General features: G+C 42.7%; 2 protein-coding genes across 13 annotated transcripts in view; one reads left to right on the forward strand and one right to left on the reverse strand.

Moving 5' to 3' along the window:
* The window catches only part of nsun6 (NOP2/Sun RNA methyltransferase 6), a 61,921-nt gene extending 44,492 nt beyond the window's left edge, over window positions 1-17,429 (reverse strand). For 4 of the 7 annotated variants that reach the window (XR_011593384.1, XR_011593385.1, XR_011593380.1 and 1 more), the window contains exons 1-3: window positions 17,309-17,429; window positions 1,709-1,822; window positions 1,044-1,199 (exon numbers count right to left, since the gene is read on the reverse strand). Coding sequence is in view for 1 of the 7 variants with exons in the window: in XM_070881374.1 (XP_070737475.1) it covers window positions 1,044-1,199; window positions 1,709-1,786 (234 nt within the window). In the remaining 6 variants the exon portion in view is untranslated. Of the gene's footprint in view, window positions 1-1,043; window positions 1,200-1,708; window positions 1,823-10,675; window positions 10,697-10,717; window positions 10,833-11,166; window positions 12,503-17,308 lie in introns of those variants that run through there. The other 3 variants (XR_011593382.1, XR_011593381.1, XR_011593383.1) reach the window with 3 other exon arrangements.
* Window positions 17,430-17,698: 269 nt separating this feature from the next.
* Window positions 17,699-22,630, forward strand: part of LOC139264626 (ADP-ribosylation factor-like protein 5B) — a 35,693-nt gene continuing 30,761 nt past the window's right edge. For 3 of the 6 annotated variants that reach the window (XM_070881379.1, XM_070881375.1, XM_070881377.1), the window contains exons 1-2: window positions 17,699-18,089; window positions 21,614-21,891. In XM_070881379.1, the coding sequence (XP_070737480.1) occupies window positions 21,801-21,891 (91 nt within the window). In that variant the 5' untranslated portion in view covers window positions 17,699-18,089; window positions 21,614-21,800. Of the gene's footprint in view, window positions 18,112-21,613; window positions 21,892-22,630 lie in introns of all 6 variants that reach the window. The other 3 variants (XM_070881382.1, XM_070881378.1, XM_070881381.1) reach the window with 3 other exon arrangements.

Genomic DNA, 22,630 nt, shown 5'->3' on the forward strand with positions numbered 1-22,630 from the left:
AAATGAATGTTCATAATTTTTCAGCTATAACTATTCAGTAATACTAATTAATCCCAGTTTCCTTTATTTCAGAAGCTTGCAACCAATGCATTTTTTGTATTTCATTGGAGAAAACCCCAGAAAGCTGATAAATAGGTCAAAACTGTGCAAAAGTTTGACAGTTTTTTGCAAAAAAGCAAAGTGCTTCTTTCTCCCTTCTTTAACCATTTTAGCAGTTTTAAATATGCATGTAATTGTGAACAAATTAGTTGGATTTTGACATGCAGTTTTTCAATGTTACCCACTTTTAGGTAGACAGTTCATCGATGACAGTTATAAAAATGTATTAGCAGGCAATCACTTCCACTGCAGCAAACATCATATTGATAATTTTCAGTCATTCCCAATTTCCTGAACTACAGACAAGTAATTTCTCAGCCTCTGACACATGGTTATCAAGGTATATTGCAGCAGTGTGTCAATACTCCCTCTGATTTCACTTATTGCTGGTGCTCACAACTGATTAGAATGTATGCAGATGGGCTGAGACTTGCTTGGGGAATTGGACAAAATACATGTCCTACCATCCTGTGACACAACATGCCAGTAGTTCACCATCAAATCCCTATTGTACACATCTCTGGTAAAACCAGTAGACTTTTGAGATGAAATTTATTTAAAACGACATGATTACTAAAAAATATTTTTAATTGAATTCTAGTTCTTCTTAAAACAGTTTTGGAGTCTAATTACTTCCCACCTAAGTTATTTTTTTACTTTTTGTCACAATAAAGTAAAATGGGAGAAGTACTTCAAATAAGCAGAAATAATCATGTCACTACCAATGGCTTTAAAAAAAACTTGATGACTTTTAAATTAATTAAATATGACCTTGTTCTGAACCACACATTCTGATTTAAATTCAGCTGGTCAGTTCATGCATGTCATTCAGACAAAAAAATATGTACATATAAATTAAGAGGGGAGCAAGACTATGTTGGTCAAGTGAAGTCACATTACAACTTAACATCCTTAAAATATGAACAAACTGAACTGGATCAAACCTTCTGGATCTCTTCAGTCAACAGCTTTTTAACGTGATCAGGGGAGGCCAAGCAAGTATTGACTCGGATGCTTGTGAAAGATGGCGGATGCGACAAACGGCTTAACAGGGCTTCAAATCTGGCCTCGGTCTGCTCAGAACCCAAAGTTGTCAAAAGCTAAAAATAGAATATTTATTCTTAAAGAAACCTTTTTAAAAAGAAACACAATTAAACAGCGCAGTAAAGTCACACCTTTTGGCTGCGTCAAATAAGCAACTATAAAAGTTAATATGCTTGAATTAATACTGCAAATCTCCATACTATTACATTTTCAGTATTTCCAAGCAGTTAATGTTTAGAGAATAGAAATTACGTACTCCTCAGCAGCAAAAATTCAACCATTTTACTTTTCTTCAGTTTTGTACAGTAAATAACCTTTAAAGAAATCTAGAAATTAAGTTAAGATTAAAAATGTCAAACATAATTATGAATACATTGGCACTAATTTATTCATTGCGTTTTGTATTACTAAGAGCTTCTGCAATCGCTACTGTATAAGTATTTACATAATGGTTTGTGTCATTGAATCTGAGCAGTATTTATTAATTCACAAGTACCTGTAATAGTTTTTTTCCCCTCCCAATATACATTTTCTAAATACCATTTTAATTTGAATAAATCATTACCTCTTTATTTTTAAAAACACTTCGGAGATAGGCCTCCACCTCAGGCTTCAGAGCAATTTTGGGGAACACAGAGAGCATTTCTGTTTATTCAGTAATCTTAAAATTCACAGTTCACTGAAATAAAATGATAAAACAGGTCATATCGGCACAAAAATCGGTAGCGTATTAAAGAACACAAGGTTAATTTCACTGAATGGTATTAGTACCCTAGTATGGTAGTGCCGTCTAACCTGTTGATGCTGAAAAAGATACTGGGCTGAAATTCCGGTCGGAGGCTGCCCGCGGGTAATTGCCTCCGACCTGAAACATTTCTACGAATTTACCTGGGGGTCCGGGAGGCGCCTGCAATTCCGGTAGGGAGGCCTTCTCTTCCCACGCTGCAAAGCGCACTCCCGTCCTCCTGGTTCCCATGCAGAAGGTGCAATCAGGTACAGTATTCAACAGCTTTCTCATTAATAGCAATGAGAACGGAGTTCCAATTAATGAGAAGATAAAAAAGCAGGCACTAAACATACGTAATAAAAAAATAATAGAACACAGCTCACGTAATTACAATTAATTAAAATTAAAGTTAATAAATATCTTTTTTTTTTAAACTCGGAAAAACATTTTTTAAGTTTTTTAAATTATGGTTAAAAGTAAATGTAACATAGTGGGCAGGGTTTTTAAAAATGGTGTTTTTTTAAAAAATTTAATTAAATTATATTTTTGTATGTTTTTAAACTCTTACGCTTGTAAAAGTAGTCTATACGCCTACTTTTATCAAATACCGCAATCTTGTCCATGCAAATGTCCTTGACCCGATATGCATTGGATCTGTCAAGCTCCAGCTTGACAGATCGGAAAAGCCGGTTTCAACGCATGTGCATTGTGCGCTGAAAACTGGCTTTTGCGATGCCTTCCCGGGTCCATAGACACACAGTACGGACCCGGGGAGGCCGGAATTTCCAGGCCACTGGCTTAAGTCAGAGATGCCGAAGTCTTAACATGTATTTGTTTTTTATTTTTTATTTAACTGTATACGTGTCTGATGAGAACAGTTTGATATCACAGATCAATATTTATGGCTATAGTTGAGTGGTTCAAATGGAATTTAGTAATTGACAGACTGAACACAGACACAATAGTGAGGGGTTAACAGGTGATAAACGATTGTTCAGACAGTTGAAACGAGAATTTTGGTTCTGAAAAGTTAAGAGAACTTCAACAGGAAGTTTTTTTGCCTTCGTTTTCGGAAAATTTGAGTAGCAGCACAAGTGAAAAATAACAAAAAGTGAAATGTGAAGAATAGATGGAAGTACATAATGAAAAGTGTAATCAAACAGATGACACAGTATCCCAAGCTATCCATGGAACTGATGGCTGACATCCCAATATCTTAAAAGAAGTGACTGCAGAGAAAGTGAATGCATTGGTTGCAAACTACCAAAATTCCCTGGATTCTAGGGAGGTCCCAACGGATTGGAAAACCACAAATGTAACGTCCCTATTTAAAAAAGGAGGCAGACAGAAAGCAGGAAACTATAGACCAGTTAGTCCAACATTTATCGTTGGGAAAATGCTGGAGTCCATTATTAACATAGAAACATAGAAAATAGGTGCAGGAGTAGGCCATTCGGCCCTTCGAGCCTGCACCGCCATTCAATGAGTTCATGGCTGAACATGCAACCTCAGTACCCCATTCCTGCTTTCTCGCCATACCCCTTGATCCCCCTAGTAGTAAGGACTACATCTAACTCCTTTTTGAATATATTTAGTGAATTGGCCTCAACTACTTTCTGTGGTAGAGAATTCCACAGGTTCACCACTCTCTGGGTGAAGAAGTTTCTCCTCATCTCAGTCCTAAATGGCTTACCCCTTATCCTTAGACTGTGAGCCCTGGTTCTGGACTTCCCCAACATTGGGAACATTCTTCCTGCATCTAACCTGTCTAACCCCGTCAGAATTTTAAACGTTTCTATGAGATCCCCTCTCATTCTTCTGAACTCCAGTGAATACAAGCCCAGTTGATCCAGTCTTTCTTGATAGGTCAGTCCCGCCATCCCGGGAATCAGTCTGGTGAACCTTCGCTGCACTCCCTCAATAACAAGAATGTCCTTCCTCAAGTTAGGAGACCAAAACTGTACACAATACTCCAGGTGTGGCCTCACCAAGGCCCTGTACAACTGTAGCAATACCTCCCTGCCCCTGTAGTCAAATCCCCTCGCTATGAAGGCCAACATGCCATTTGCTTTCTTAACCGCCTGCTGTAACTGCATGCCAACCTTCAATGACTGATTTACCATGACACCCAGGTCTCGTTGCACCTCCCCTTTTCCTAATCTGTCACCATTCAGATAATAGTCTGTCTCTCTGTTTTTACCACCAAAGTGGATAACCTCACATTTATCCACATTATACTTCATTTGCCATGCATTTGCCCACTCACCTAACCTATCCAAGTCACTCTGCAGCCTCATAGCATCCTCCTCGCAGCTCACACTGCCACCCAACTTAGTGTCATCCGCAAATTTGGAGATACATTTAATCCCCTCGTCTAAATCATTAATGTACAGTGTAAACAGCTGGGGCCCCAGCACAGAACCTTGCGGTACCCCACTAGTCACTGCCTGCCATTCTGAAAAGTCCCCATTTACTCCTACTCTTTGCTTCCTGTCTGACAACCAGTTCTCAATCCATGTCAGCACACTACCCCCAATCCCATGTGCTTTAACTTTGCACATTAATCTCTTGTGTGGGACCTTGTCGAAAGCCTTCTGAAAGTCCAAATATACCACATCAACTGGTTCTCCCTTGTCCACTCTACTGGAAACATCCTCAAAAAATTCCAGAAGATTTGTCAAGCATGATTTCCCTTTCACAAATCCATGCTGACTTGGACCAATCAGGTCACCTCTTTCCAAATGCGCTGCTATGACATCCTTAATAATTGATTCCATCATTTTACCCAGGCTGACCGGTCGATAATTCCCTGTTTTCTCTCTCCCTCCTTTTTTAAAAAGTGGGGTTATATTGGCTATCCTCCACTCGATAGGAACTGATCCAGAGTCTATGGAATGTTGGAAAATGATTGTCAATGCATCTGCTATTTCCAAGGCCACCTCCTTAAGTACTCTGGGATGCAGTCCATCAGGCCCTGGGGATTTATCGGCCTTCAATCCCATCAATTTCCCCAACACAATTTCCCGACTAATAAGGATTTCCCTCAGTTCCTCCTTCTTACTCGATCCTCTGACCCCTTTTATATCCGGAAAGTTGTTTGTGTCCTCCTTAGTGAATACCGAACCAAAGTACTTGTTCGATTGGTCTGCCATTTCTTTGTTCCCCATTATGACTTCCCCTGATTCTGACTGTAGGGGACCTCCGTTTGTCTTTACTAACCTTTTTCTCTTTACATATCTATAGAAACTTTTGCAGTCCGTCTTAATGTTCCCTGCAAGCTTCCTCTCGTACTCTATTTTCCCTGCCCTAATCAAACCCTTTGTCCTCCTCTGTTGATTTCTAAATTTCTCCCAGTCCCCAGGTTCACTGCTATTTCTGGCCAATTTGTATGCCACTTCCTTGGCTTTAATACTATCCCTGATTTCCCTTGATAGCCACGGTTGAGCCATCATTCCTTTTTTATTTTTACGCCAGACAGGGATGTACAATTGTTGTAGTTCATCCATGCGGTCTCTAAATGTCTGCCACTGCCCATCCACTGTCAACCCCTTAAGTATCATTCGCCAATCTATCCTCGCCAATTCACACCTCATACCTTCAAAGTTACCCTTAATTAAGTTCTGGACCATGGTCTCTGAATTAACTGTTTCATTCTCCATCCTAATGCAGAATTCCACCATATTATGGTCACTCTGCACCAAGGGGCCTCGCATAGCGAGATTACTAATTAATCCTCTCTCATTACACAGCACCCAGTCTAAGTTGGCCTCCCCCCTAGTTGGTTCCGCGACATATTGGTCTAGAAAACCATCCCTTATGCACTCCAGGAAATCCTCCTCCCCCGTATTGCTTCCAGTTTGGTTAGCCCAAACTATATGCATATTAAAGTCACCCATTATAACTGCTGCACCTTTATTGCATGCACCCCTAATTTCCTGTTTGATGCCCTCCCCAACATCACTACTACTGTTTGGAGGTCTGTACACAACTCCCACTAATGTTTTTTGCCCTTTGGTGTTCTGCAGCTCTACCCATATAGATTCCACATCATCCAAGCTAATGTCCTTCCTAACTATTGCATTAATCTCCTCTTTAACCAGCAATGCTACCCCATCTACTTTCCTTTTATTCTATCCTTCCTGAATGTTGAATACCCATCGATGATGAGTTCCCAGCCCTGATCATCCTGGAGCCACGTCTCCGTAATCCCAATCACATCATATCCGTTAATATCTATTTGCACAGTTAATTCATCCACCTTATTACGGATACTCCTTGCATTAAGACACAAAGCCTTCAGGCTTGTTTTTTTAACACCCTTTGTCCTTTTAGAATTATGATGTAGTGCGGCCCTTTTTGTTTTTTGCCTTTGTTTACTTGGCCTTCCACTATTGCTTTTTACCTTTCTACCATCTGTTTCTGACTCCATATTACTTTGCCCTATCTCGCTGCATAGGTTCCCATCCCCCTGCCATATTAGTTTAAACACTCCCGAACTGCATTAGCAAATGTTACCCCTAGGACATCAGTTCCAGTCCTGCCCAAGTGCAGACCGTCCCTTTTGTACAGGTCCCACTTCCCCCAGAACTGGTTCCAATGTCCCAGGAATTTGAATCCCTCCCTCTTGCACCACTGCTCAAGCCACGTATTTATTCTAACTATCCTGCTCCCTCAACTCTGATTAGCACGTGGCACTGGTTGCAATCCAGAGATTACTACTTTTGAGGTCCTACTTTTTAATTTAACTCCTAACTCCCGAAATTCAGCTTGTGGGACCTCTTCCCGCTTCTTACCTCTATCGTTGGTACCTACATGTACCACGACAACTGGCTGTTCACCCTCCCTCTCCAGAATGCTCTGCAGCCGCTCCGAGACATCCTTGACCCTTGCACCAGGGAGGCAACATACCATCCTGGAGTCTCGGTTGCGGCCGCAGAAACTCCTATCTATTCCCCTTACAATAGAGTCCCCTATCACTATAGCTCTCCCAATCTTTTCCCACCCTTCTGTGCAGCAGAGCCAGCCTCGGTGCCATAAACTTGGCTGCTGCTGCCCTCTCCTGATGAGTCATCCTCCTCAACAGTACCCAAAGCAGGGGGTTTGCAGGGGGATGACCGCAGGGGACCCCTGCACTGCTCTTCCTGCTGGTCTTCCATTCCCTAGCTGGCTGTGGACCCTTCACCTGCGGTAAGACCAACTCGCTACACGTGCTACTCACGTCATTCTCAGCATCGTGGATGCTCCAGAGTAAATCCACCCTCAGCTCCCACTCCACAACGCGGTCTGTCAGGAGCTGTAGGCGGATACACTTCTCGCACACGTAGTCGTCAGGGACACCGGAAGTGTCCGAGTTCCCACATGGTACAGGAGGAGCATAACACGTGACCGAGCTCTCCTGTCATGACTTAACCCTTAGATTAACTTAAATTGGCAACAACAATGCTAAAGTTTACTCACTGTTATAGAAGAGAAGAAAGAAAAGAAAAGCTACTTACCAATCAACAGCCAATCACTTACCCCCTTGGCTGTGACGTACCTTTCTGTTTCTTTCTACTTCTTTTTTGCCCTCTCCCTGTAGCTGTACAAGCCTCTCGCCGACCCCGGACTCACGTCTCTCCAAGCACCTCCCGACGCCTCTCGCTGCCTTTTGTAAGCCTCTCGTCTCGCCACACACCTCCCGACACCTCTTGCGGCCTTTTGTTAGCCTCTTGCCGACCCCGGACTCACGTCTCTCCGACGCACCTCCCAATGCCTCTCGCGGCATTTTGTAGGCCTCTCGCCGACCCCGGACTCACGTCTCTCCACGCACCTCCCGACGTCTCTCGCGGCCTTTTATAGGCCTCTCGCCGACCCTGGACTCACATCTCTCCACGCACCTCCCGACGCCTCTTGCGGCCTTTTGTTAGCCTCTCACCGACCCCGGACTCACGTCTCTCCACGCACCTCCCGACGCCTCTCGCGGCCTTTTGTTAGCCTCTCGCCGACCCTGGACTCACGTCTCTCCACGTACCTCCCGACGCCTCTTGTAGGCCTCTCGCCGACCCCGGACTCACGTCTCTCCATTAAAGAAGCAGTAGCAGAACATTTGGAAAAGCATGATTCAATCAAGCAGAGTCAACATGGTTTCATGAAAGGGAAATCATGTTTGACAAATTTGCTGGAGTTCTTAGAGGATGTAATGAGCAGGGTGGATAAGGGGGAACCAGTGGATGTGGTGTATTTGATTTCCAGAAGGCATTCGATAAGGTGCCCCATAAAAGGTTACTGCACAAGATAAAAGCTCACGGGGTTGGGGGTAATATATTAGAATTGATAGAGGATTGGCTAACTAACGGAAAACAGAGTCGGGATAATTGGGTCATTTTCTGGTTGGCAAACATTAACTAGTGGGATCGGTGCTGAGGCCTCAACTATTTACAATCTATATTAATGACTTGGATGAAAGGACCGATTGTAATGTAGCCAAGTTTACTTATGATACAAAGAGGGAGAGAGAAAACAGGTAATTATAGACCGGTTAGCCTGACATCAGTAGTCAGGAAAATGTTGGAAACAATTATAAAGATGAAATAGCAGCGCATTTGGAAAGCAGTGACAGGATCGGTCCAAGTCAGCATGGATTTATGAAGGGGAAATCATGCTTGACAAATCTTCTGGAGTTTTTTTGAGGATGTAACTAGTAGAATGGACAAGGGAGAACCAGTGGATGTGATGTATTTGGACTTTCAAAAAAGGCTTTTGACAAGGTCCCACACAAGTGATTGGTGTGCAAAATTAAAGCACGTGGTATTGGGGGTAATCTACTGACGTGGAGAGAGAACTGGTTGGCAGACAGGAAGCAGAGAGTAGGAATATAAACAGGTCCTTTTCAGAATGGCAGGCAGTGACTAGCGGGGTACCGCAAGGTTCAGTGCTGGGACCCCAGCTATTTACAATATACATTAATGATTTGGATGAAGGAATTGAGTGTAATATCTCCAAGTTTGCAGATGACATTAAGCTGGGTGGCGGTGTGAGCTGTGAGGAGGACGCTAAGAGGCTGCAGGGTGACTTGGACAGGTTAGGTGAGTAGGCAAATGTATGGCAGATGCAGTATAATGTGGATAAATGTGAGGTTATCCACTTTGGGGGCAAAAACACAAAGGCAGAATATTATCTGAATGGCGGCAGATTAGGAAAAGGGGAGGTGGAACGTGACCTGGGCGTCATGGTACATCACTCATTGAAAGTTGCCATGTAGGTACAGCAGGCGGCAAATGGTATGTTGGCCTTCATAGCTAGGGGGTTTGAGTATAGGAGCAGGGAGGTCTTACTGCAGTTGTACAGGGCCTTGGTTAGGCCTCACCTTGAATATTTGGTCTCCTAATCTGAGGAAGGACGTTCTTGCTATTGAGGGAGTGCAACGAAGGTTCACCAGACTGATTCCCGGGATGGCAGGATTGACATATGAGAGACTGGATCAACTGGGCCTATATTCACTGGAGTTTTGAAGGATGAGAGAGGATCTCATAGAAACATATAAAATTCTAACGGGACTGAACAGGTTAGATGCAGGAAGAATGTTCCCGATGCTGGGGAAGTCCAGAACCAGGGGACACAGTCTAAGGATAAGGGGTAAGCCATTTAGGACTGAGATGAGGAGAAACTTCTTCATTCAGAGTTGTTAACTTGTGGAATTCTGTACCGCAGAGAATTGCTGATGCCAGTTCATTGCATATATTCAAGAGGGAGTTAGATATGGCCCTTACGGCTAAATGGATCAAGGGGTATGGAGAGAAAGCAGGAAAGGGGTACTGAGGTGAATGATCAGCCATGATCTTACTGAATGGTGGTGCAGGCTCGAAGGACCAAATTACCTGCTCCTGCACCTATTTTCTATGTTTCTATGGGTGGGAGAGCAAATTGTGAGGAGGACACAAGAAATCTGCAAAGGAATATAGACAGGCTAAGTGAGTAGGAAGTCTGCACTGTTCCAATACAGAATATATATTGTTTCACACACACACAGTATTGAAGTCCAAATACTGCAAAAATCTGCATCAGGTCTAGACTTGGGCTCACTGCCTGGAAATGTTGCAGGGAGGGGACCGATTGCCAGCAAAGGGTTGATTGGTAAGAATTACTTTGTAGTGTGTGGCAGCTAAGTTTGGGCTGAATGCATCAGGAAAAGGGTTGGAAACATGAGAAGAGTGTATTCAGGTTGGACTGGTCAGTTACCTGTTACCAAAGTTAAAAATACAATTGTGTCATCAACAAGCTGAGTGAATTTTTAAAAAGTGTTTTGAATAATGTGATGGTTACTCCTCTTTCTAAGAAATTTCTACACAAGTGAATTGTAAGAGAAAATTGGCATTAGGGGTAAGGTTTAAAGTGCCGGCTTCTATATCGGCTCAGCAAAAGGGGCAGAAGGCCTGTAGCTGACCTCACACATTCTAACATATTCGAGTACCAAGGACCCAGAGGCCTCTGATTCAACATTGATGTACTAGAACACTAGATAACATTAAGATCGGTCCAGTCCGACAAGATAAGACACCTTGGAAGACTCTCAACAAATACTGATAAGACTCTGTGAAAAGACTCTAAACAAACTTTTAGGCGCCTTGTACGATCATCAAATTCTAACCCAATGAGGTCATCCCAGTTAAGGTCTCAGGTTGCCTTGAGATCCTGGTCGCCGATCCAAAATATTACTGATAAAGTATCCCAATTAGAGATTGAGGGAGGTCATACCGGGGAGCGAAGGGATCTATGAAATGTATAAATGACGTACAATTTTGCTATTCGGGGAACATTTCCACTCACAGGCGGCTATGATGAGAAGTCCACAATTAAAGATTGTTATACCTGGCCATCCATCTCCGTCTATTAACTTCAAGGGCTGCTACGTGGATTGGGACCAACCTCGACCCTTTATATCAGAGGGCCCGCTCATGGGAAGAGAAGCCTTCCCATTTTTCCCCTTCATGAATCAAGAGTTGAGAAGTTCTTATGTCAGTAAATCAGATTTCCTATTTTATTAATATGTAATTAAAGAAAATCAGAAGGAAGAACTTGTATATATGCCTTTCACAACCTCTATGTCCCAAAGCACTTTACAGTCAATGAACTTTTTCTGAACTGTTAGCCACTGATGTCAGTTAGGGAAATGTGGCACAGCATAACTTCTGACTCACCATGAGCAACGTCACTGGAGATCTACTAGTGAAACATTAAGAACAATGACACTATACACATGTCATATGTTGATAAAGATACAAAGCAACACTATAAAAGATAAAAAGCTATAAAATCACCTCTCAGACATCTCCTGTCCAGACTGAAAAGCACATTTCTCCGGTCTTTCCTCGGAACTCAGGCCTTTAGCACTTTAGCTCAGCCTCATGTCTTTTCTCTGCACTGCCTCGAGTGCTGAAATTTCTCCTTTGCATCTTGGCGACCAGAACCACATGCAGTATTTAAACATGAGTTAATCAGAGCATTTACTGTTTGGTCATGACTTCCTCTGACTTGTATTCTACCTTTTTAACAATGGAGTTCAATTTCTGTTGACTTTGATTGCTGCACTACATTGATTGGACATGCTGAGCTTCAAGTACACGGCTTATTTTCTTTTTTCTTCCTGTGCGCAGTACTTTACACAACTGCATTAAATGTCATTCACCATTGCTCTGCTGATTTATCTATTTTATCCAACTCAGTGTAACTTCTGTGCTGCCTCCTCTGATTCCACTGCCCCTCTATTTCGTATTTGTAAATTTTACCATTTTGCATTTGGGTTTCTGAATCCAATGAATTTATGTAAATTAAAAGCAGTAGTGGCCCATCAAGCTCTGTGGCATTCCACTTAGTACTTCAGCCAACACCACCCTTCCACTATCTGACATAACTCCTCACTGAATACTCGGTATCTGCCCCTCTGCCAATTTGTGATCCATTCCCAAAGTTTACCCTGAATCCCCCAAGCTTTGTTTTGTCTTTTCTTTTGTCAAATACCTTTTGGAAATCGAAGTACACTACATCGTAGGGCTTTCCAGTTAACTTGGATTGGCACTTCTTCAAAATTGTCTCGGACTTTGATCAAGTAGAATCTTCTCCTTCTGAATCCATGCTGATTGTTTATTAGATTATTGTATAGACAATCCTCAAGTTTACTGCTGCTAATCGGCTCCATTATTTTGCATAGAATGGAAGTTATACTAATGAAACTGGAGCTGCCAGAGTTTATTTTGTCTTCTTTTTGCAAATATGGGTACCACCTTAGCCTGTTTGCAATCTATTGGTACCTCCTCGGTTTACAGTCACTCCCTCAAATTGCATCATAAATCATTCCTCTGATCTTTCTCAGCACTCTGGTATAAATAATGGGCCGGTTTTGCGGTAGAAATAACGGTGAGGCTAACAATGCTTATTAACGTGTAAATTGGACACCAACTTCCAGTGACTGCACAGGCGTAGTTAAATGTGTAAATTAGGAAGTTGCTGTCCGAGATGTCTTGCTCCTCCAGAAGCTGCGCGATAACTGTATCTCGCTGAGACGCATGGAGCGCGTAAAGTTGCTGTACATACCTGGTAAATTCACACTAAACTCGCCAGAACAAGTTCGGGCTTGTCCATTCCATTGTACGTACCCTTTTAACAGTGTGACAAGTCTTAATTACTACCAAACAACCACTCTGGCAATGAAAATTAACTTAAAAAATTTCCAGCAATCATTTAAAATCTGTTAAAACATTTTTTTTTTTACTTTTTCTTTGTTTCTTTTATCTCTCAATTCAATCTTTCCTTCCCTGCTTATTTTGCTTTCTTAACCCGATTTGACATTGAATTCAATATTCTGGCACTTTCTGGTTCAGACTGCGCCGTTCATTAATGGTACTTCAATCTGATTGGTTAAGCTGATGCACAGTTGCTTTCCCCGTTCACACAGGTCCCAGATGCTCTGTAGAGTGCTGAGCTTTTTCAATAGTTGGACGAGAGGAACTTCCAGTGTAAACGCCCATAGAAAGTCTATGGGTAAGTGCAAGTGTAAAGAACGGCAATCCATGCCATTATCTATCCCAGCGGATTTATTTATTTGAGCCCATCAAGCCTGATTAGAACTTTCATCAAATGTATATTAAAAAGATTGATGTTACTGAGGATATCTTAATTGATCGTGTCTTCCTTTGTGAATACTTGGAGGAAGTAATCATTAAGAATATTTACTATTTTGCATTCATTTTCAGTTTCAAGTCCATTGACATCTTCAACTAGTGCTATTGTGCACTATTGCTGATGTGGTTGGATCTTTTGAATTACTTTATATAGGATGTTTGAGTGGCAAATTAGGCAAATTAAAAAAAGGGGACTACAGTGGGATGAGGGAAGAGTTGGCTAAACTAGACTGGAAACACAGACTAAACAGTGGCACAATTGAGGAACAGTGGAGGACTTTTAAGGAGCTTTTCATAGTGCTCAACAAAAATATATTCCAGTGAAAAAGAAGGGCGGTAAGGGAAGGAATAACCAGCCGTGGATAACCAAGGAAATAAAGGAGAGTATCAAATTAAAAACCAATGTGTATAAGGTGGCCAAGGTTAGTGGGAAACTAGAAGATTGGGAAAATTTTAAACGACAGCAAAGAATGACTAAGAAAGCAATAAAGAAAGGAAAGATAGATTACGAAAGTAAACTTGCGCAAAACATAAAAACGGAGAGTAAAAGCTTTTACCGATATATAAAACGGAAAAAAGTGACTAAAGTAAATGTTGGTCCCTTAGAAGATGAGAAGGGGGATTTAATAATGGGAAATGTGGAAATGGCTGAGACCTTAAACAATTATTTTGCTTCAGTCTTCACAGTGGAAGACACAAAAACCATGCCAAAAATTGCTGGTCACAGGAATGTGGGAAGGGAGGACCTTGAGATAATCACTATCACTAGGGGGGTAGTGCTGGACAGGCTAATGGGACTCAAGGTAGACAAGTCCCCTGGTCCTGATGAAATGCATCCTAGGGTATTAAAAGAGATGGCGGGAGTTATAACAGATACATTCGTTATAATCTACCAAAATTCTCTGGACTCTGGGGAGGTACCAGCAGATTGGAAAGCAGCTAATGTAACGCCTCTGTTTAAAAAAGGAGGGAGACAAAAGGCAGGTAACTATAGGCTGGTTAGTTTAACGTCTGTAGTGGGGAAAATGCTTGAAGCTATCATTAAGGAGGAAATAGCGGGACATCTAGGATAGGAATAGTGCAATCAAGCAGACGCAACATGGATTCATGAAGGGGAAATCATGTTTAACTAATTTGCTGGAATTATTTGAGGATATACCGAGCATGGTGGATAGATGTGGTGTATTTAGATTTCCAAAAGGCATTCGATAAGGTGCCACACAAAAGGTTACTGCAGAAGATAAAAGTACGCGGAGTCAGAGGAAATGTATTAGCATGAATCAAGAATTGGTTGGGTAACAGAAAGCAGAGAGTCGGGATAAATGGGTCCTTTTCGGGTTGGAAATCGGTGGTTAGTGGTGTGCCACAGGGATCGGTGCTGGGACCACAACTGTTTACAATATACATAGATGACCTGGAAGAGGGGACAGAGTGTAGTGTAACAAAATTTGCAGATGACACAAAGATTAGTGGGAAAGCGGGTTGTGTAGAGGACACAGAGAGGCTGCAAAGAGATTTAGATAGGTTAAGCGAATGGGCTAAGGTTTGGCAGATGGAATACAATGTCGGAAAATGTGAGGTCATCCACCTTGGGAAAAAAAAACAGTAAAAAGGGAATATTATTTGAATTGGGAGAAATTACAACATGCTGCGGTGCAGAGTGACCTGGGGGTCCTTGTGCATGAATCTCAAAAAGTTAGTTTGCAGGTACAGCAGGTAATCAGGAAGGCGAATGGAATGTTGGCCTTCATTGCAAGAGGGATGGAGTACAAAAGCAGGGAGGTCCTGCTGCAACTGTACAGGACATTGGTGAGGCCGCACCTGGAGTACTGCGTGCAGTTTTGGTCACCTTACTTAAGGAAGGATATACTAGCTTTGGAGGGGGTACAGAGACGATTCACTAGGCTGATTCCGGAGATGAGGGGGTTACCTTATGATGATAGATTGAGTAGACTGGGTCTTTACTCGTTGGAGTTCAGAAGGATGAGGGGTGATCTTATAGAAACATTTAAAATAATGAAAGGGATAGACAAGATAGAGGTTGTTTCCACTGGTCGGGGAGACTAGAACTAGGGGACACAGCCTCAAAATACGGGGGAGCCAATTTAAACCGAGTTGAGAAGGAATTTCTTCTCCCAGAGCGTTGTGAATCTGTGGAATTCTCTGCCCAGGGAAGCAGTTGAGGCTAGCTCATTGAATGTATTCAAATCACAGATAGATAAATTTGTAACCAATAAGGGAATTAAGGGGTATGGGGAGTGGGCGGGTAAGTGGAGCTGAGTCCACGGCCAGATCAGCCATGATCTTGTTGAATGGCGGAGCAGGCTCGAGGGGCTAGATGGCCTACTCCTGTTCCTAATTCTTATGTTCTTATGTTCTTATATCACAATAAAATCCTTGACATAAACATAAATCCCAATCCCAAAAAGGAAAACATTTTTTTATAAATTTCCAATTTTGGTATTTCTCATGTATGCCGTGATGTTACTGTGCTCAAAGAAATCTGATTGTGTTAACCATGTTAAATATGAATATATAACTCAGCAATTCTTCTTGTGCACAGTGCTACGTAACTGAAAGTTGTTGTTACCCTATGCAGTATTTCTCAGGTATGTTCATTTGTGTTGGAGTTTTTGCCTACTTGTAACACTAGACCTCCGCTTCTTCCAATTTGTATTTTACTCACATGTGCGCAAACTTCCCAGGAAAAATATTTAAAAACTCAATAATGGAAACCTTAAAGATAATAATAAGATGGCAAAAAACATCAATTGCATACACGGTTTTATATTATGGACACTGCATGACAACTGTGACATTTTAAAAACAGGGTAATCTGTCCAATGGTGAGACAGAAACACCCACTCACTAGTGGAAAACTGCATCATTACAAGCTGAATTCTTCAAGAACAAAAAAGCAAGTGCTGAAAGGAACAAGATAAATAATACTGGTGATCAACCTATTCAAATGATCAGAGGACTCTAATAGCAAATCGTATAAACCGTTTGCCTCTTACTAAAGATTTCTATGGAGAAGAACATTCAGATATTTTAAGTATTTTTCTTTGGGAATTAAAAAGGTGGAAAAAATACCAGCTATGCATCATTTTTAATAAAAGGTGGGAAACATGTATTCCCCCCCCCCCAAAGGTTTTTAGGTAGTTATATGTGAATCACATTGTCCCTCAGTTAAAAGAAAACACCATACTATATTTAAATAGTTTAATTTTCTTTAGTTCTGTGCACCATTTGCTGACTGTAGAATTGTAATCTTAGCTGCCAGAATAAAACTTCATAAAGGATTTGAGTAACTTCAAATTAGAATGGCAGTCATCAGTGTACAGTTATTTGTTAGACATTTGTAACTGGACCCAAAAATATTAGACCATTACATCTGAAACTAGCTCTCTCAAACCTTGCATATTCCAATTCAGGTGTGAATTCAAAAGGTGAAGAAAATTTTGGCACAGGATTAACATCCTGGTAGATGCCTTTATAAAGCTTATAGATAATATATTAGTGCATTTATTAAATATGAGCAGCATCTACCACAAGAGCATGAGTAATGTATGGATCTTATACTGATGGGATCAAAGGCTGTATCAATGATGTTTATATGAATAGTCACATCCACCAAAAAAATGGTTTAACGTAAACATGATTGCAAGGGAAGGGACAGCTGAAAAAAATGTATTTATTTATAGCATTAGCATGAAATATGCTTTAATAACAGCTTTCGGGCTCAGAAAGCAGTGGATTACCATCTGGTCAGGGGTAAGTTAGGGCACATTATCCAGAGCTCATTTCCCTCTAAATGCTACCAGACTCCTGGACTAATTCCCAGTATCCCCCATCCCTTCTGACACTCACGCACAGGCTCTCTCACCCCCCTCCTGCAGAGCTGTCACCTCACCACCAAGTACTGACAGACCCCAGTACATCTCTCAATGCTCCCAGCCAGCTCCATATTTCTACTCCTAAACTCAGGATCACACTCCTAGTATTCCAGACCTCGTTCAAATAATCCAGCCCCTGGCACCCTCTCCAGTGCTCTCACCTGCTGGCACTCTGCACTCCCAATACTCGCAGCACAGACCCCTTCCCCTTGCCGCTGCCAGACCCCAAGGATCACTCCCTAACACAGAACCCGGATTTAAAAACCTTTAAAGTAGACGAAAAAAATGACGAATTTCTCTTTCCCCTCAGTCGTAGGTCCCCCTGTGGATTTACATATCAGAGCCCGCACTTATCCCTGCGGAGCCGCTGCTGGAGACGTCCTTACCCGACCTGGAAGGCGCAGTGGGCCTGGGGCCGCTCTCTAAAGCTCCCCGGTAAACATTTAAACCATCGCTCTCTTGAGCGCGCTCCTCTGGCCTACACCTGCTCCGATTCTTATGTTCTCTTACCCACTGCCCGCGAGCTCTCACCTCACAGCGTTCAGCAACGCAAGCAACGCAGCGCAGCCCCGCCCACCGCCTCCGCTATTGGACAACGCGCAAAGCTCTCATCCCATGAAGCAGGCAATCTGGTGTCAATCAAATTACGTCATTCCCACCCTTCCAATCAAATTTGCGTGATGCATTCTCGCGCTCCCTGAGCTCGAGGCAGCGTGCGTCTATACGTCAGTGTGGGACAGACAGACAGACAGACGGACGGACGTTTGGTATTGTTTGCGTTTGTCAGCGAAGTGGACGCATGCGCGCGCTGAATTAACGGACTCTCGGCCGGAGGAAGCGGGGGGGGGTAAAAGTAAAGCGCTCGTCCCACGGTCCCCCAGCCAGCCAGCCAGCCAGCAGTATGTGGGCCGCGGCGCGCTGCCGGCGGCGCTGCTGCTTGTGCGGGTCCTTGCGGCGGAAGGTACAGGTCCGGCGCTAGCTGCAGGCTGGGCTTGGGCTTGGCCGAAGTTGATCTGCGAGTTGCAGGACCCGGGCGTGTTTGCAGGAGGAGAGCGCAGAGTTTGAGCCGGCTCAGCGAGCCCCGCGAGGTGACCAACAGACCGGACCGGAGAGCAGCGGTCATGGGGCTCCTCTTCGCCAAACTGTGGAGCTTCTTTGGTGACCAAGGTAAACGCGGGCCGTTATCCCGGTGAGCACTGGCACTTGCTTTCCGCTCCTGTATCTCTGAGACCAGGGTTGTTTTAACAGACGAACTTTAAAAACCCCGCTGCTGGAAGTCGATTACTTTTTTTTAAAAGCTCTTCTGTGTGGAGGAACCAACCCCTGTCCCCTCGCCAGGACTGGTGTGCACTGCAGTGAACTTGCATCCAGCTTGACAAGTTGTATCTTTTAAAACAAATATGGTCTGCTTTGTATGAATTGCTCTCCATCCGTTTAGCTACTCCCGATGTTTTCCTCCAACCTTTTCCCCTGCCCACCATCAAGCCAAATATCTCCGCAGACCCTAGCCCTAATCTTTTGTGTCTCTCCAGTTTCTGTCCCTTGAACGTGTTGTCATCTCCAATCCAGTGTTCAAATGCACGTATTTAATACCCCAATGATTTTTCTCACGGATTTAGCCGCTTGCAGTGTTTACGAGATTAATCTTCAAATTCTAGATCGTTGGCAGCCCTAGTCAAGTGTCTGTAAAAGATCGTCTATGTGAAACCTTTAGGTACTAGGGATTTGCATTTGGAGATTTGCACACACGTCTTTCAATGCTGCAAGAACTTTAGAATGCACTGAATGTCAATATAAGCAGAGTGTAAATTAACAGGCAGAAATATTGATCTGATTTTGAGACATGCATTTACAGAAAAGTTACTGCTGAAATAAGTCTTACTGTTATTTTGTGTTGGGGTTCACTACCCAAGGAGATTACACCTCTAAGTATACTTAGTGTTTCACATCCCTAGTCTCTGAAGTAATGAACCTTGTGTAGTGTTAATGCTTTTACCAAATTTAATATTTTTGCCATTGACTTGAGTTCCATTGCTCAATGTAAAATGGTGTATTCTACAGCTTTATATTTGTAAAGTTTGGGGAATCTTAGACGAGATCCTTTCACTGCAAACTCTCCCGTGGAGAATTTTCTTCAATATTTATTGAGTAGTTGCATTGGTTCTCTGTGCCCCAGTTGCAAATCACTTACTAATCTCATCATAGGCAGTCCCTTGAAATTGAGGAAGATTTGCTTCTATTCTAAAAGCGAGTTCTCAGGTGACTAAATGTCCAATATGGGAATTACAGTCTCTAACAGGTGGGGCAGACAGTAGTTGAATGAAATTGTCAGACTGCTTGTCCTACATCCAGCTCTGGATGAGCAGAAATATTCTCCAATTGAATATTGGGAAGACTGTTATTTTTGGATCCGACCACAAACTCTGTTCCCTAGTCACTGACTCCATCTCTTTCCCCAACTTCTGTGAGACTGAACCAGACTGTTTACAACCTTGATATACTAGCTTTGGAAGGGGTACAGAGACGATTCACTAGGCTGATTCCGGAGATGAGGGGGTTACTTTATGATGATAGATTGAGTAGACTGGGTCTTTCCTTGTTGGAGTTCAGAAGGATGAGGGGTGATCTTATAGAAACATTTAATGAAGGGGATAGACAGGATCGAGGCAGAGAGGTTGTTTCCACTGGTCGGGGAGACTAGAACAAGGGTCACAGCCTCAAAATACGGGGGAGCCAATTTAAAACCGAGTTGAGAAGGAATTTCTTCTCCCAGCCGGTTGTGAATCTGTGGAATTCTCTGCCCAAGGAAGCAGTTGAGGCTAGCTCATTGAATATATTCAAATCACAGATAGATTTTTAACCAATAAGGAAATTAAGGGTTATGGGGAGCGGGCGGGTAAGTGGAGCTGAGTCCACAGCCAGATCAGCCATGATCTTGTTGGGTGGCGGAGCAGGCTTGAGGGTCTAGATGGCCTACTCCTGTTCCAATTCTTATGTTCTTATTAATGTTGGGGAAGTCCAGAACCAGGGGTCACAGTCTAAGGATAAGGGGTAAGCCATTTAGGACTGAGATGAGGAGAAACTTCTTCACCCAGAGAGTGGTGAACCTGTGGAATTCTCTACCACAGAAAGTTGTTGAGGCCAATTCACTAAATATATTCAAAAAGGAGTTAGATGTAGTCCTTACTACTAGGGGGAATCAAGGGGTATGGTGAGAAAGCAGGAATGGGGTACTGAAGTTGCATGTTCAGCCATGAACTCATTGAATGGCGGTGCAGGCTCGAAGGGCCAAATGGCCTACTCCTGCATCTATTTTCTGTTTCTATTTGATGTCATATTTGACCCTGAAATGAGCTTTTGACCACATATCCCGCAACATAATTAAGACTGCCTATTTCCACCTCCATAATATCGCCTGTCTCTGCCCTTGCCTCAGCTCATCTGCTGCTGAAGCTCTCATCCATTCCTAGTTACCGCTAGACTTGATTATTCCAACATGCACCTGGCTGGCCTGCCACATTCTACCCTACGTAAACTAGAAATGATCCAAAACTCGGCTGCCCAAGTCCTAACTCGCACCAAGTCCCGCACACCCATCACCCCTGTGCTCGCTGACCTACATTAGCTTCCAGTTAAGCAACGCCCCAATTTCAAAATTCTCATCCTTATTTTCAAATCCCTCCATGGCTTTGCCCTGCCCTATCTCTATCTCTGTAATCTCCTCCAGCCCCACAACCTGTCCAGAGATGTCTGAGCTCCTCTAATTTTGCCCTCTTGAGCATCCCTGATTATAATCACTCAACCATTGGTGGCCATGCCTTCTGTTGCCTGGGCCCCAAGCTCTGGAACTCCCTGCCTAAACGTCTCTGCCTCGCTACCTCTCTTTCCTCCTTCAAGATGCTCCTTAAACCATACCTCTTTGACCTGCGCTAATTTCTACTTATGCAGCTCGGTGTCAAATTACTTATCTCAATACTCCTGTGAGGTGTTTTGGGACGTTTCGCCATGTTAAAGGTACTATATAAATAAAAGTTGTTGATGAAAGAGTCTGGACAAGAATAACTGCAGCTGCTGACCCCCAATATCTCCTTCAAGTCCAGATCACAGGATACTATGCTCTCTTTCACCTCCCCCTAATTGATGTGATTACAAGATTTTTGGCTCCACTTCTCCTGGAAGTTCATTCCCAATATTGATCGCTCTAGAAGAACAGCATTATATCAGTCTTAAAATTACCTTTTACTTGTTTAAAACTGCCCCCTTGTCCTACTCCCACAGTTTAATTTAAAGTAATATTCCATATTAACGTTTTCTCTTTATTATCTAATGTATCTATATGATCACCTCCATTGCATGCTTAAAATACAGAATTTCTACAATCTTCATAACTCAGACTTCTGACACGAAGGATCAGCCTTATGGCTCTTCTCTGCACTGTCTCCAGCTCTTGACTGTTTCCCTTATCTCTCAATGGCCAGAACTTGACACAGTATTTGAAATGCAGTCTGACCAGAGCACTAGTTTAGTCATGACTTCCTCTGACTTGTATCCTACTGTTTTGGCCACATCGTTTCAATATTCAATTGGCTTTTTTGACTGCTACTATGCATCAGTTCGACTTTTTGAGCATTGAGTCTACTGTGATTGTGCCTTGCATCCTCAGTGTAAATTTTCTATCTTTTATACTACAGGTACAAAGTCTGAAATCCAGCAACCTCGGGACTGAGTCCGTGCCGGTTTTTGAGTTTTGCCAGATTTCGGACCTTGCTGTTGCCGCTCCTCGGCGCCTGCCGATCCTCCACCGCTCACCGGCGCTACATTTTTGACCGGTTTCCTCGTCCTTCGCCACCCGATGTCGCCATCTTGGCCGCGTCAACAATGTCTGGTTTTCGGACAATTCCGGTTTTCGGAATTCCGGATGCGGGGCGTTGTACCTGTACTTTCCACAATTTGAAAGATCCAAAGACTAGTTAGTCTTGATAACTTTTTGTTCTGTATAGGGTAAAATTATATTACTCATTTTAGATGATTTTCAATATTAATTTGGAGTTCCCTCTGTGAAACACACCTTCTAAGAATGGGTTTGAGATTTTCTCCCAAACCTTTCTACTGTATAACAAGCTGCAGCACAGTCTCTGGGGTAACCACCCTTCTTTCCCATCTCCCTGCAGTAACTGTTGTGACATTGCTCAACATTTTCTACAAGTGAACAGCTGAATGATGGGTTGCAAATTCACACTTTCAATTTATCAATCTATGGTGTGTTTTGTAACTTCAGATTGTAAAATCAATTGCAATCTGATTATACTTGAATTTTAATATTGATTTTTGTGCGTGTGTTATTGTTGGAGAATGGAATTATTTTGATCAAATGCCCCGGCCAGATGTTGCATAGACTAGATGCAGACTAAAGCTCCCTATGCTCTAGCCCTACAGTATGTTCCATCTTGAGATTACTGTACTCTTGTAAAATGTATTTTTCTCACAATAGACATCCAGATACCTTCCGAGTGAGGTTGACTGATTAGTGCTGATTTATGATATTGAGACAGTTTGTGCGGTGGTCCTATGCCCACATCGGGAGCTTGGCATTGGCTCTAAACTTGTTTCATGTTCCTACATTTGACACAAGATTTTGTCCCTTCAGTCTTGATTTTAGAGTTGGCGAGAATGTATGCTAACTGCCAGAACCTGTTAGATGTCCTAAA

This window comes from Pristiophorus japonicus, chromosome 5 (genome assembly GCF_044704955.1).
Source record: "Pristiophorus japonicus isolate sPriJap1 chromosome 5, sPriJap1.hap1, whole genome shotgun sequence".
Taxonomy (NCBI): Eukaryota; Metazoa; Chordata; class Chondrichthyes; family Pristiophoridae; genus Pristiophorus; species Pristiophorus japonicus.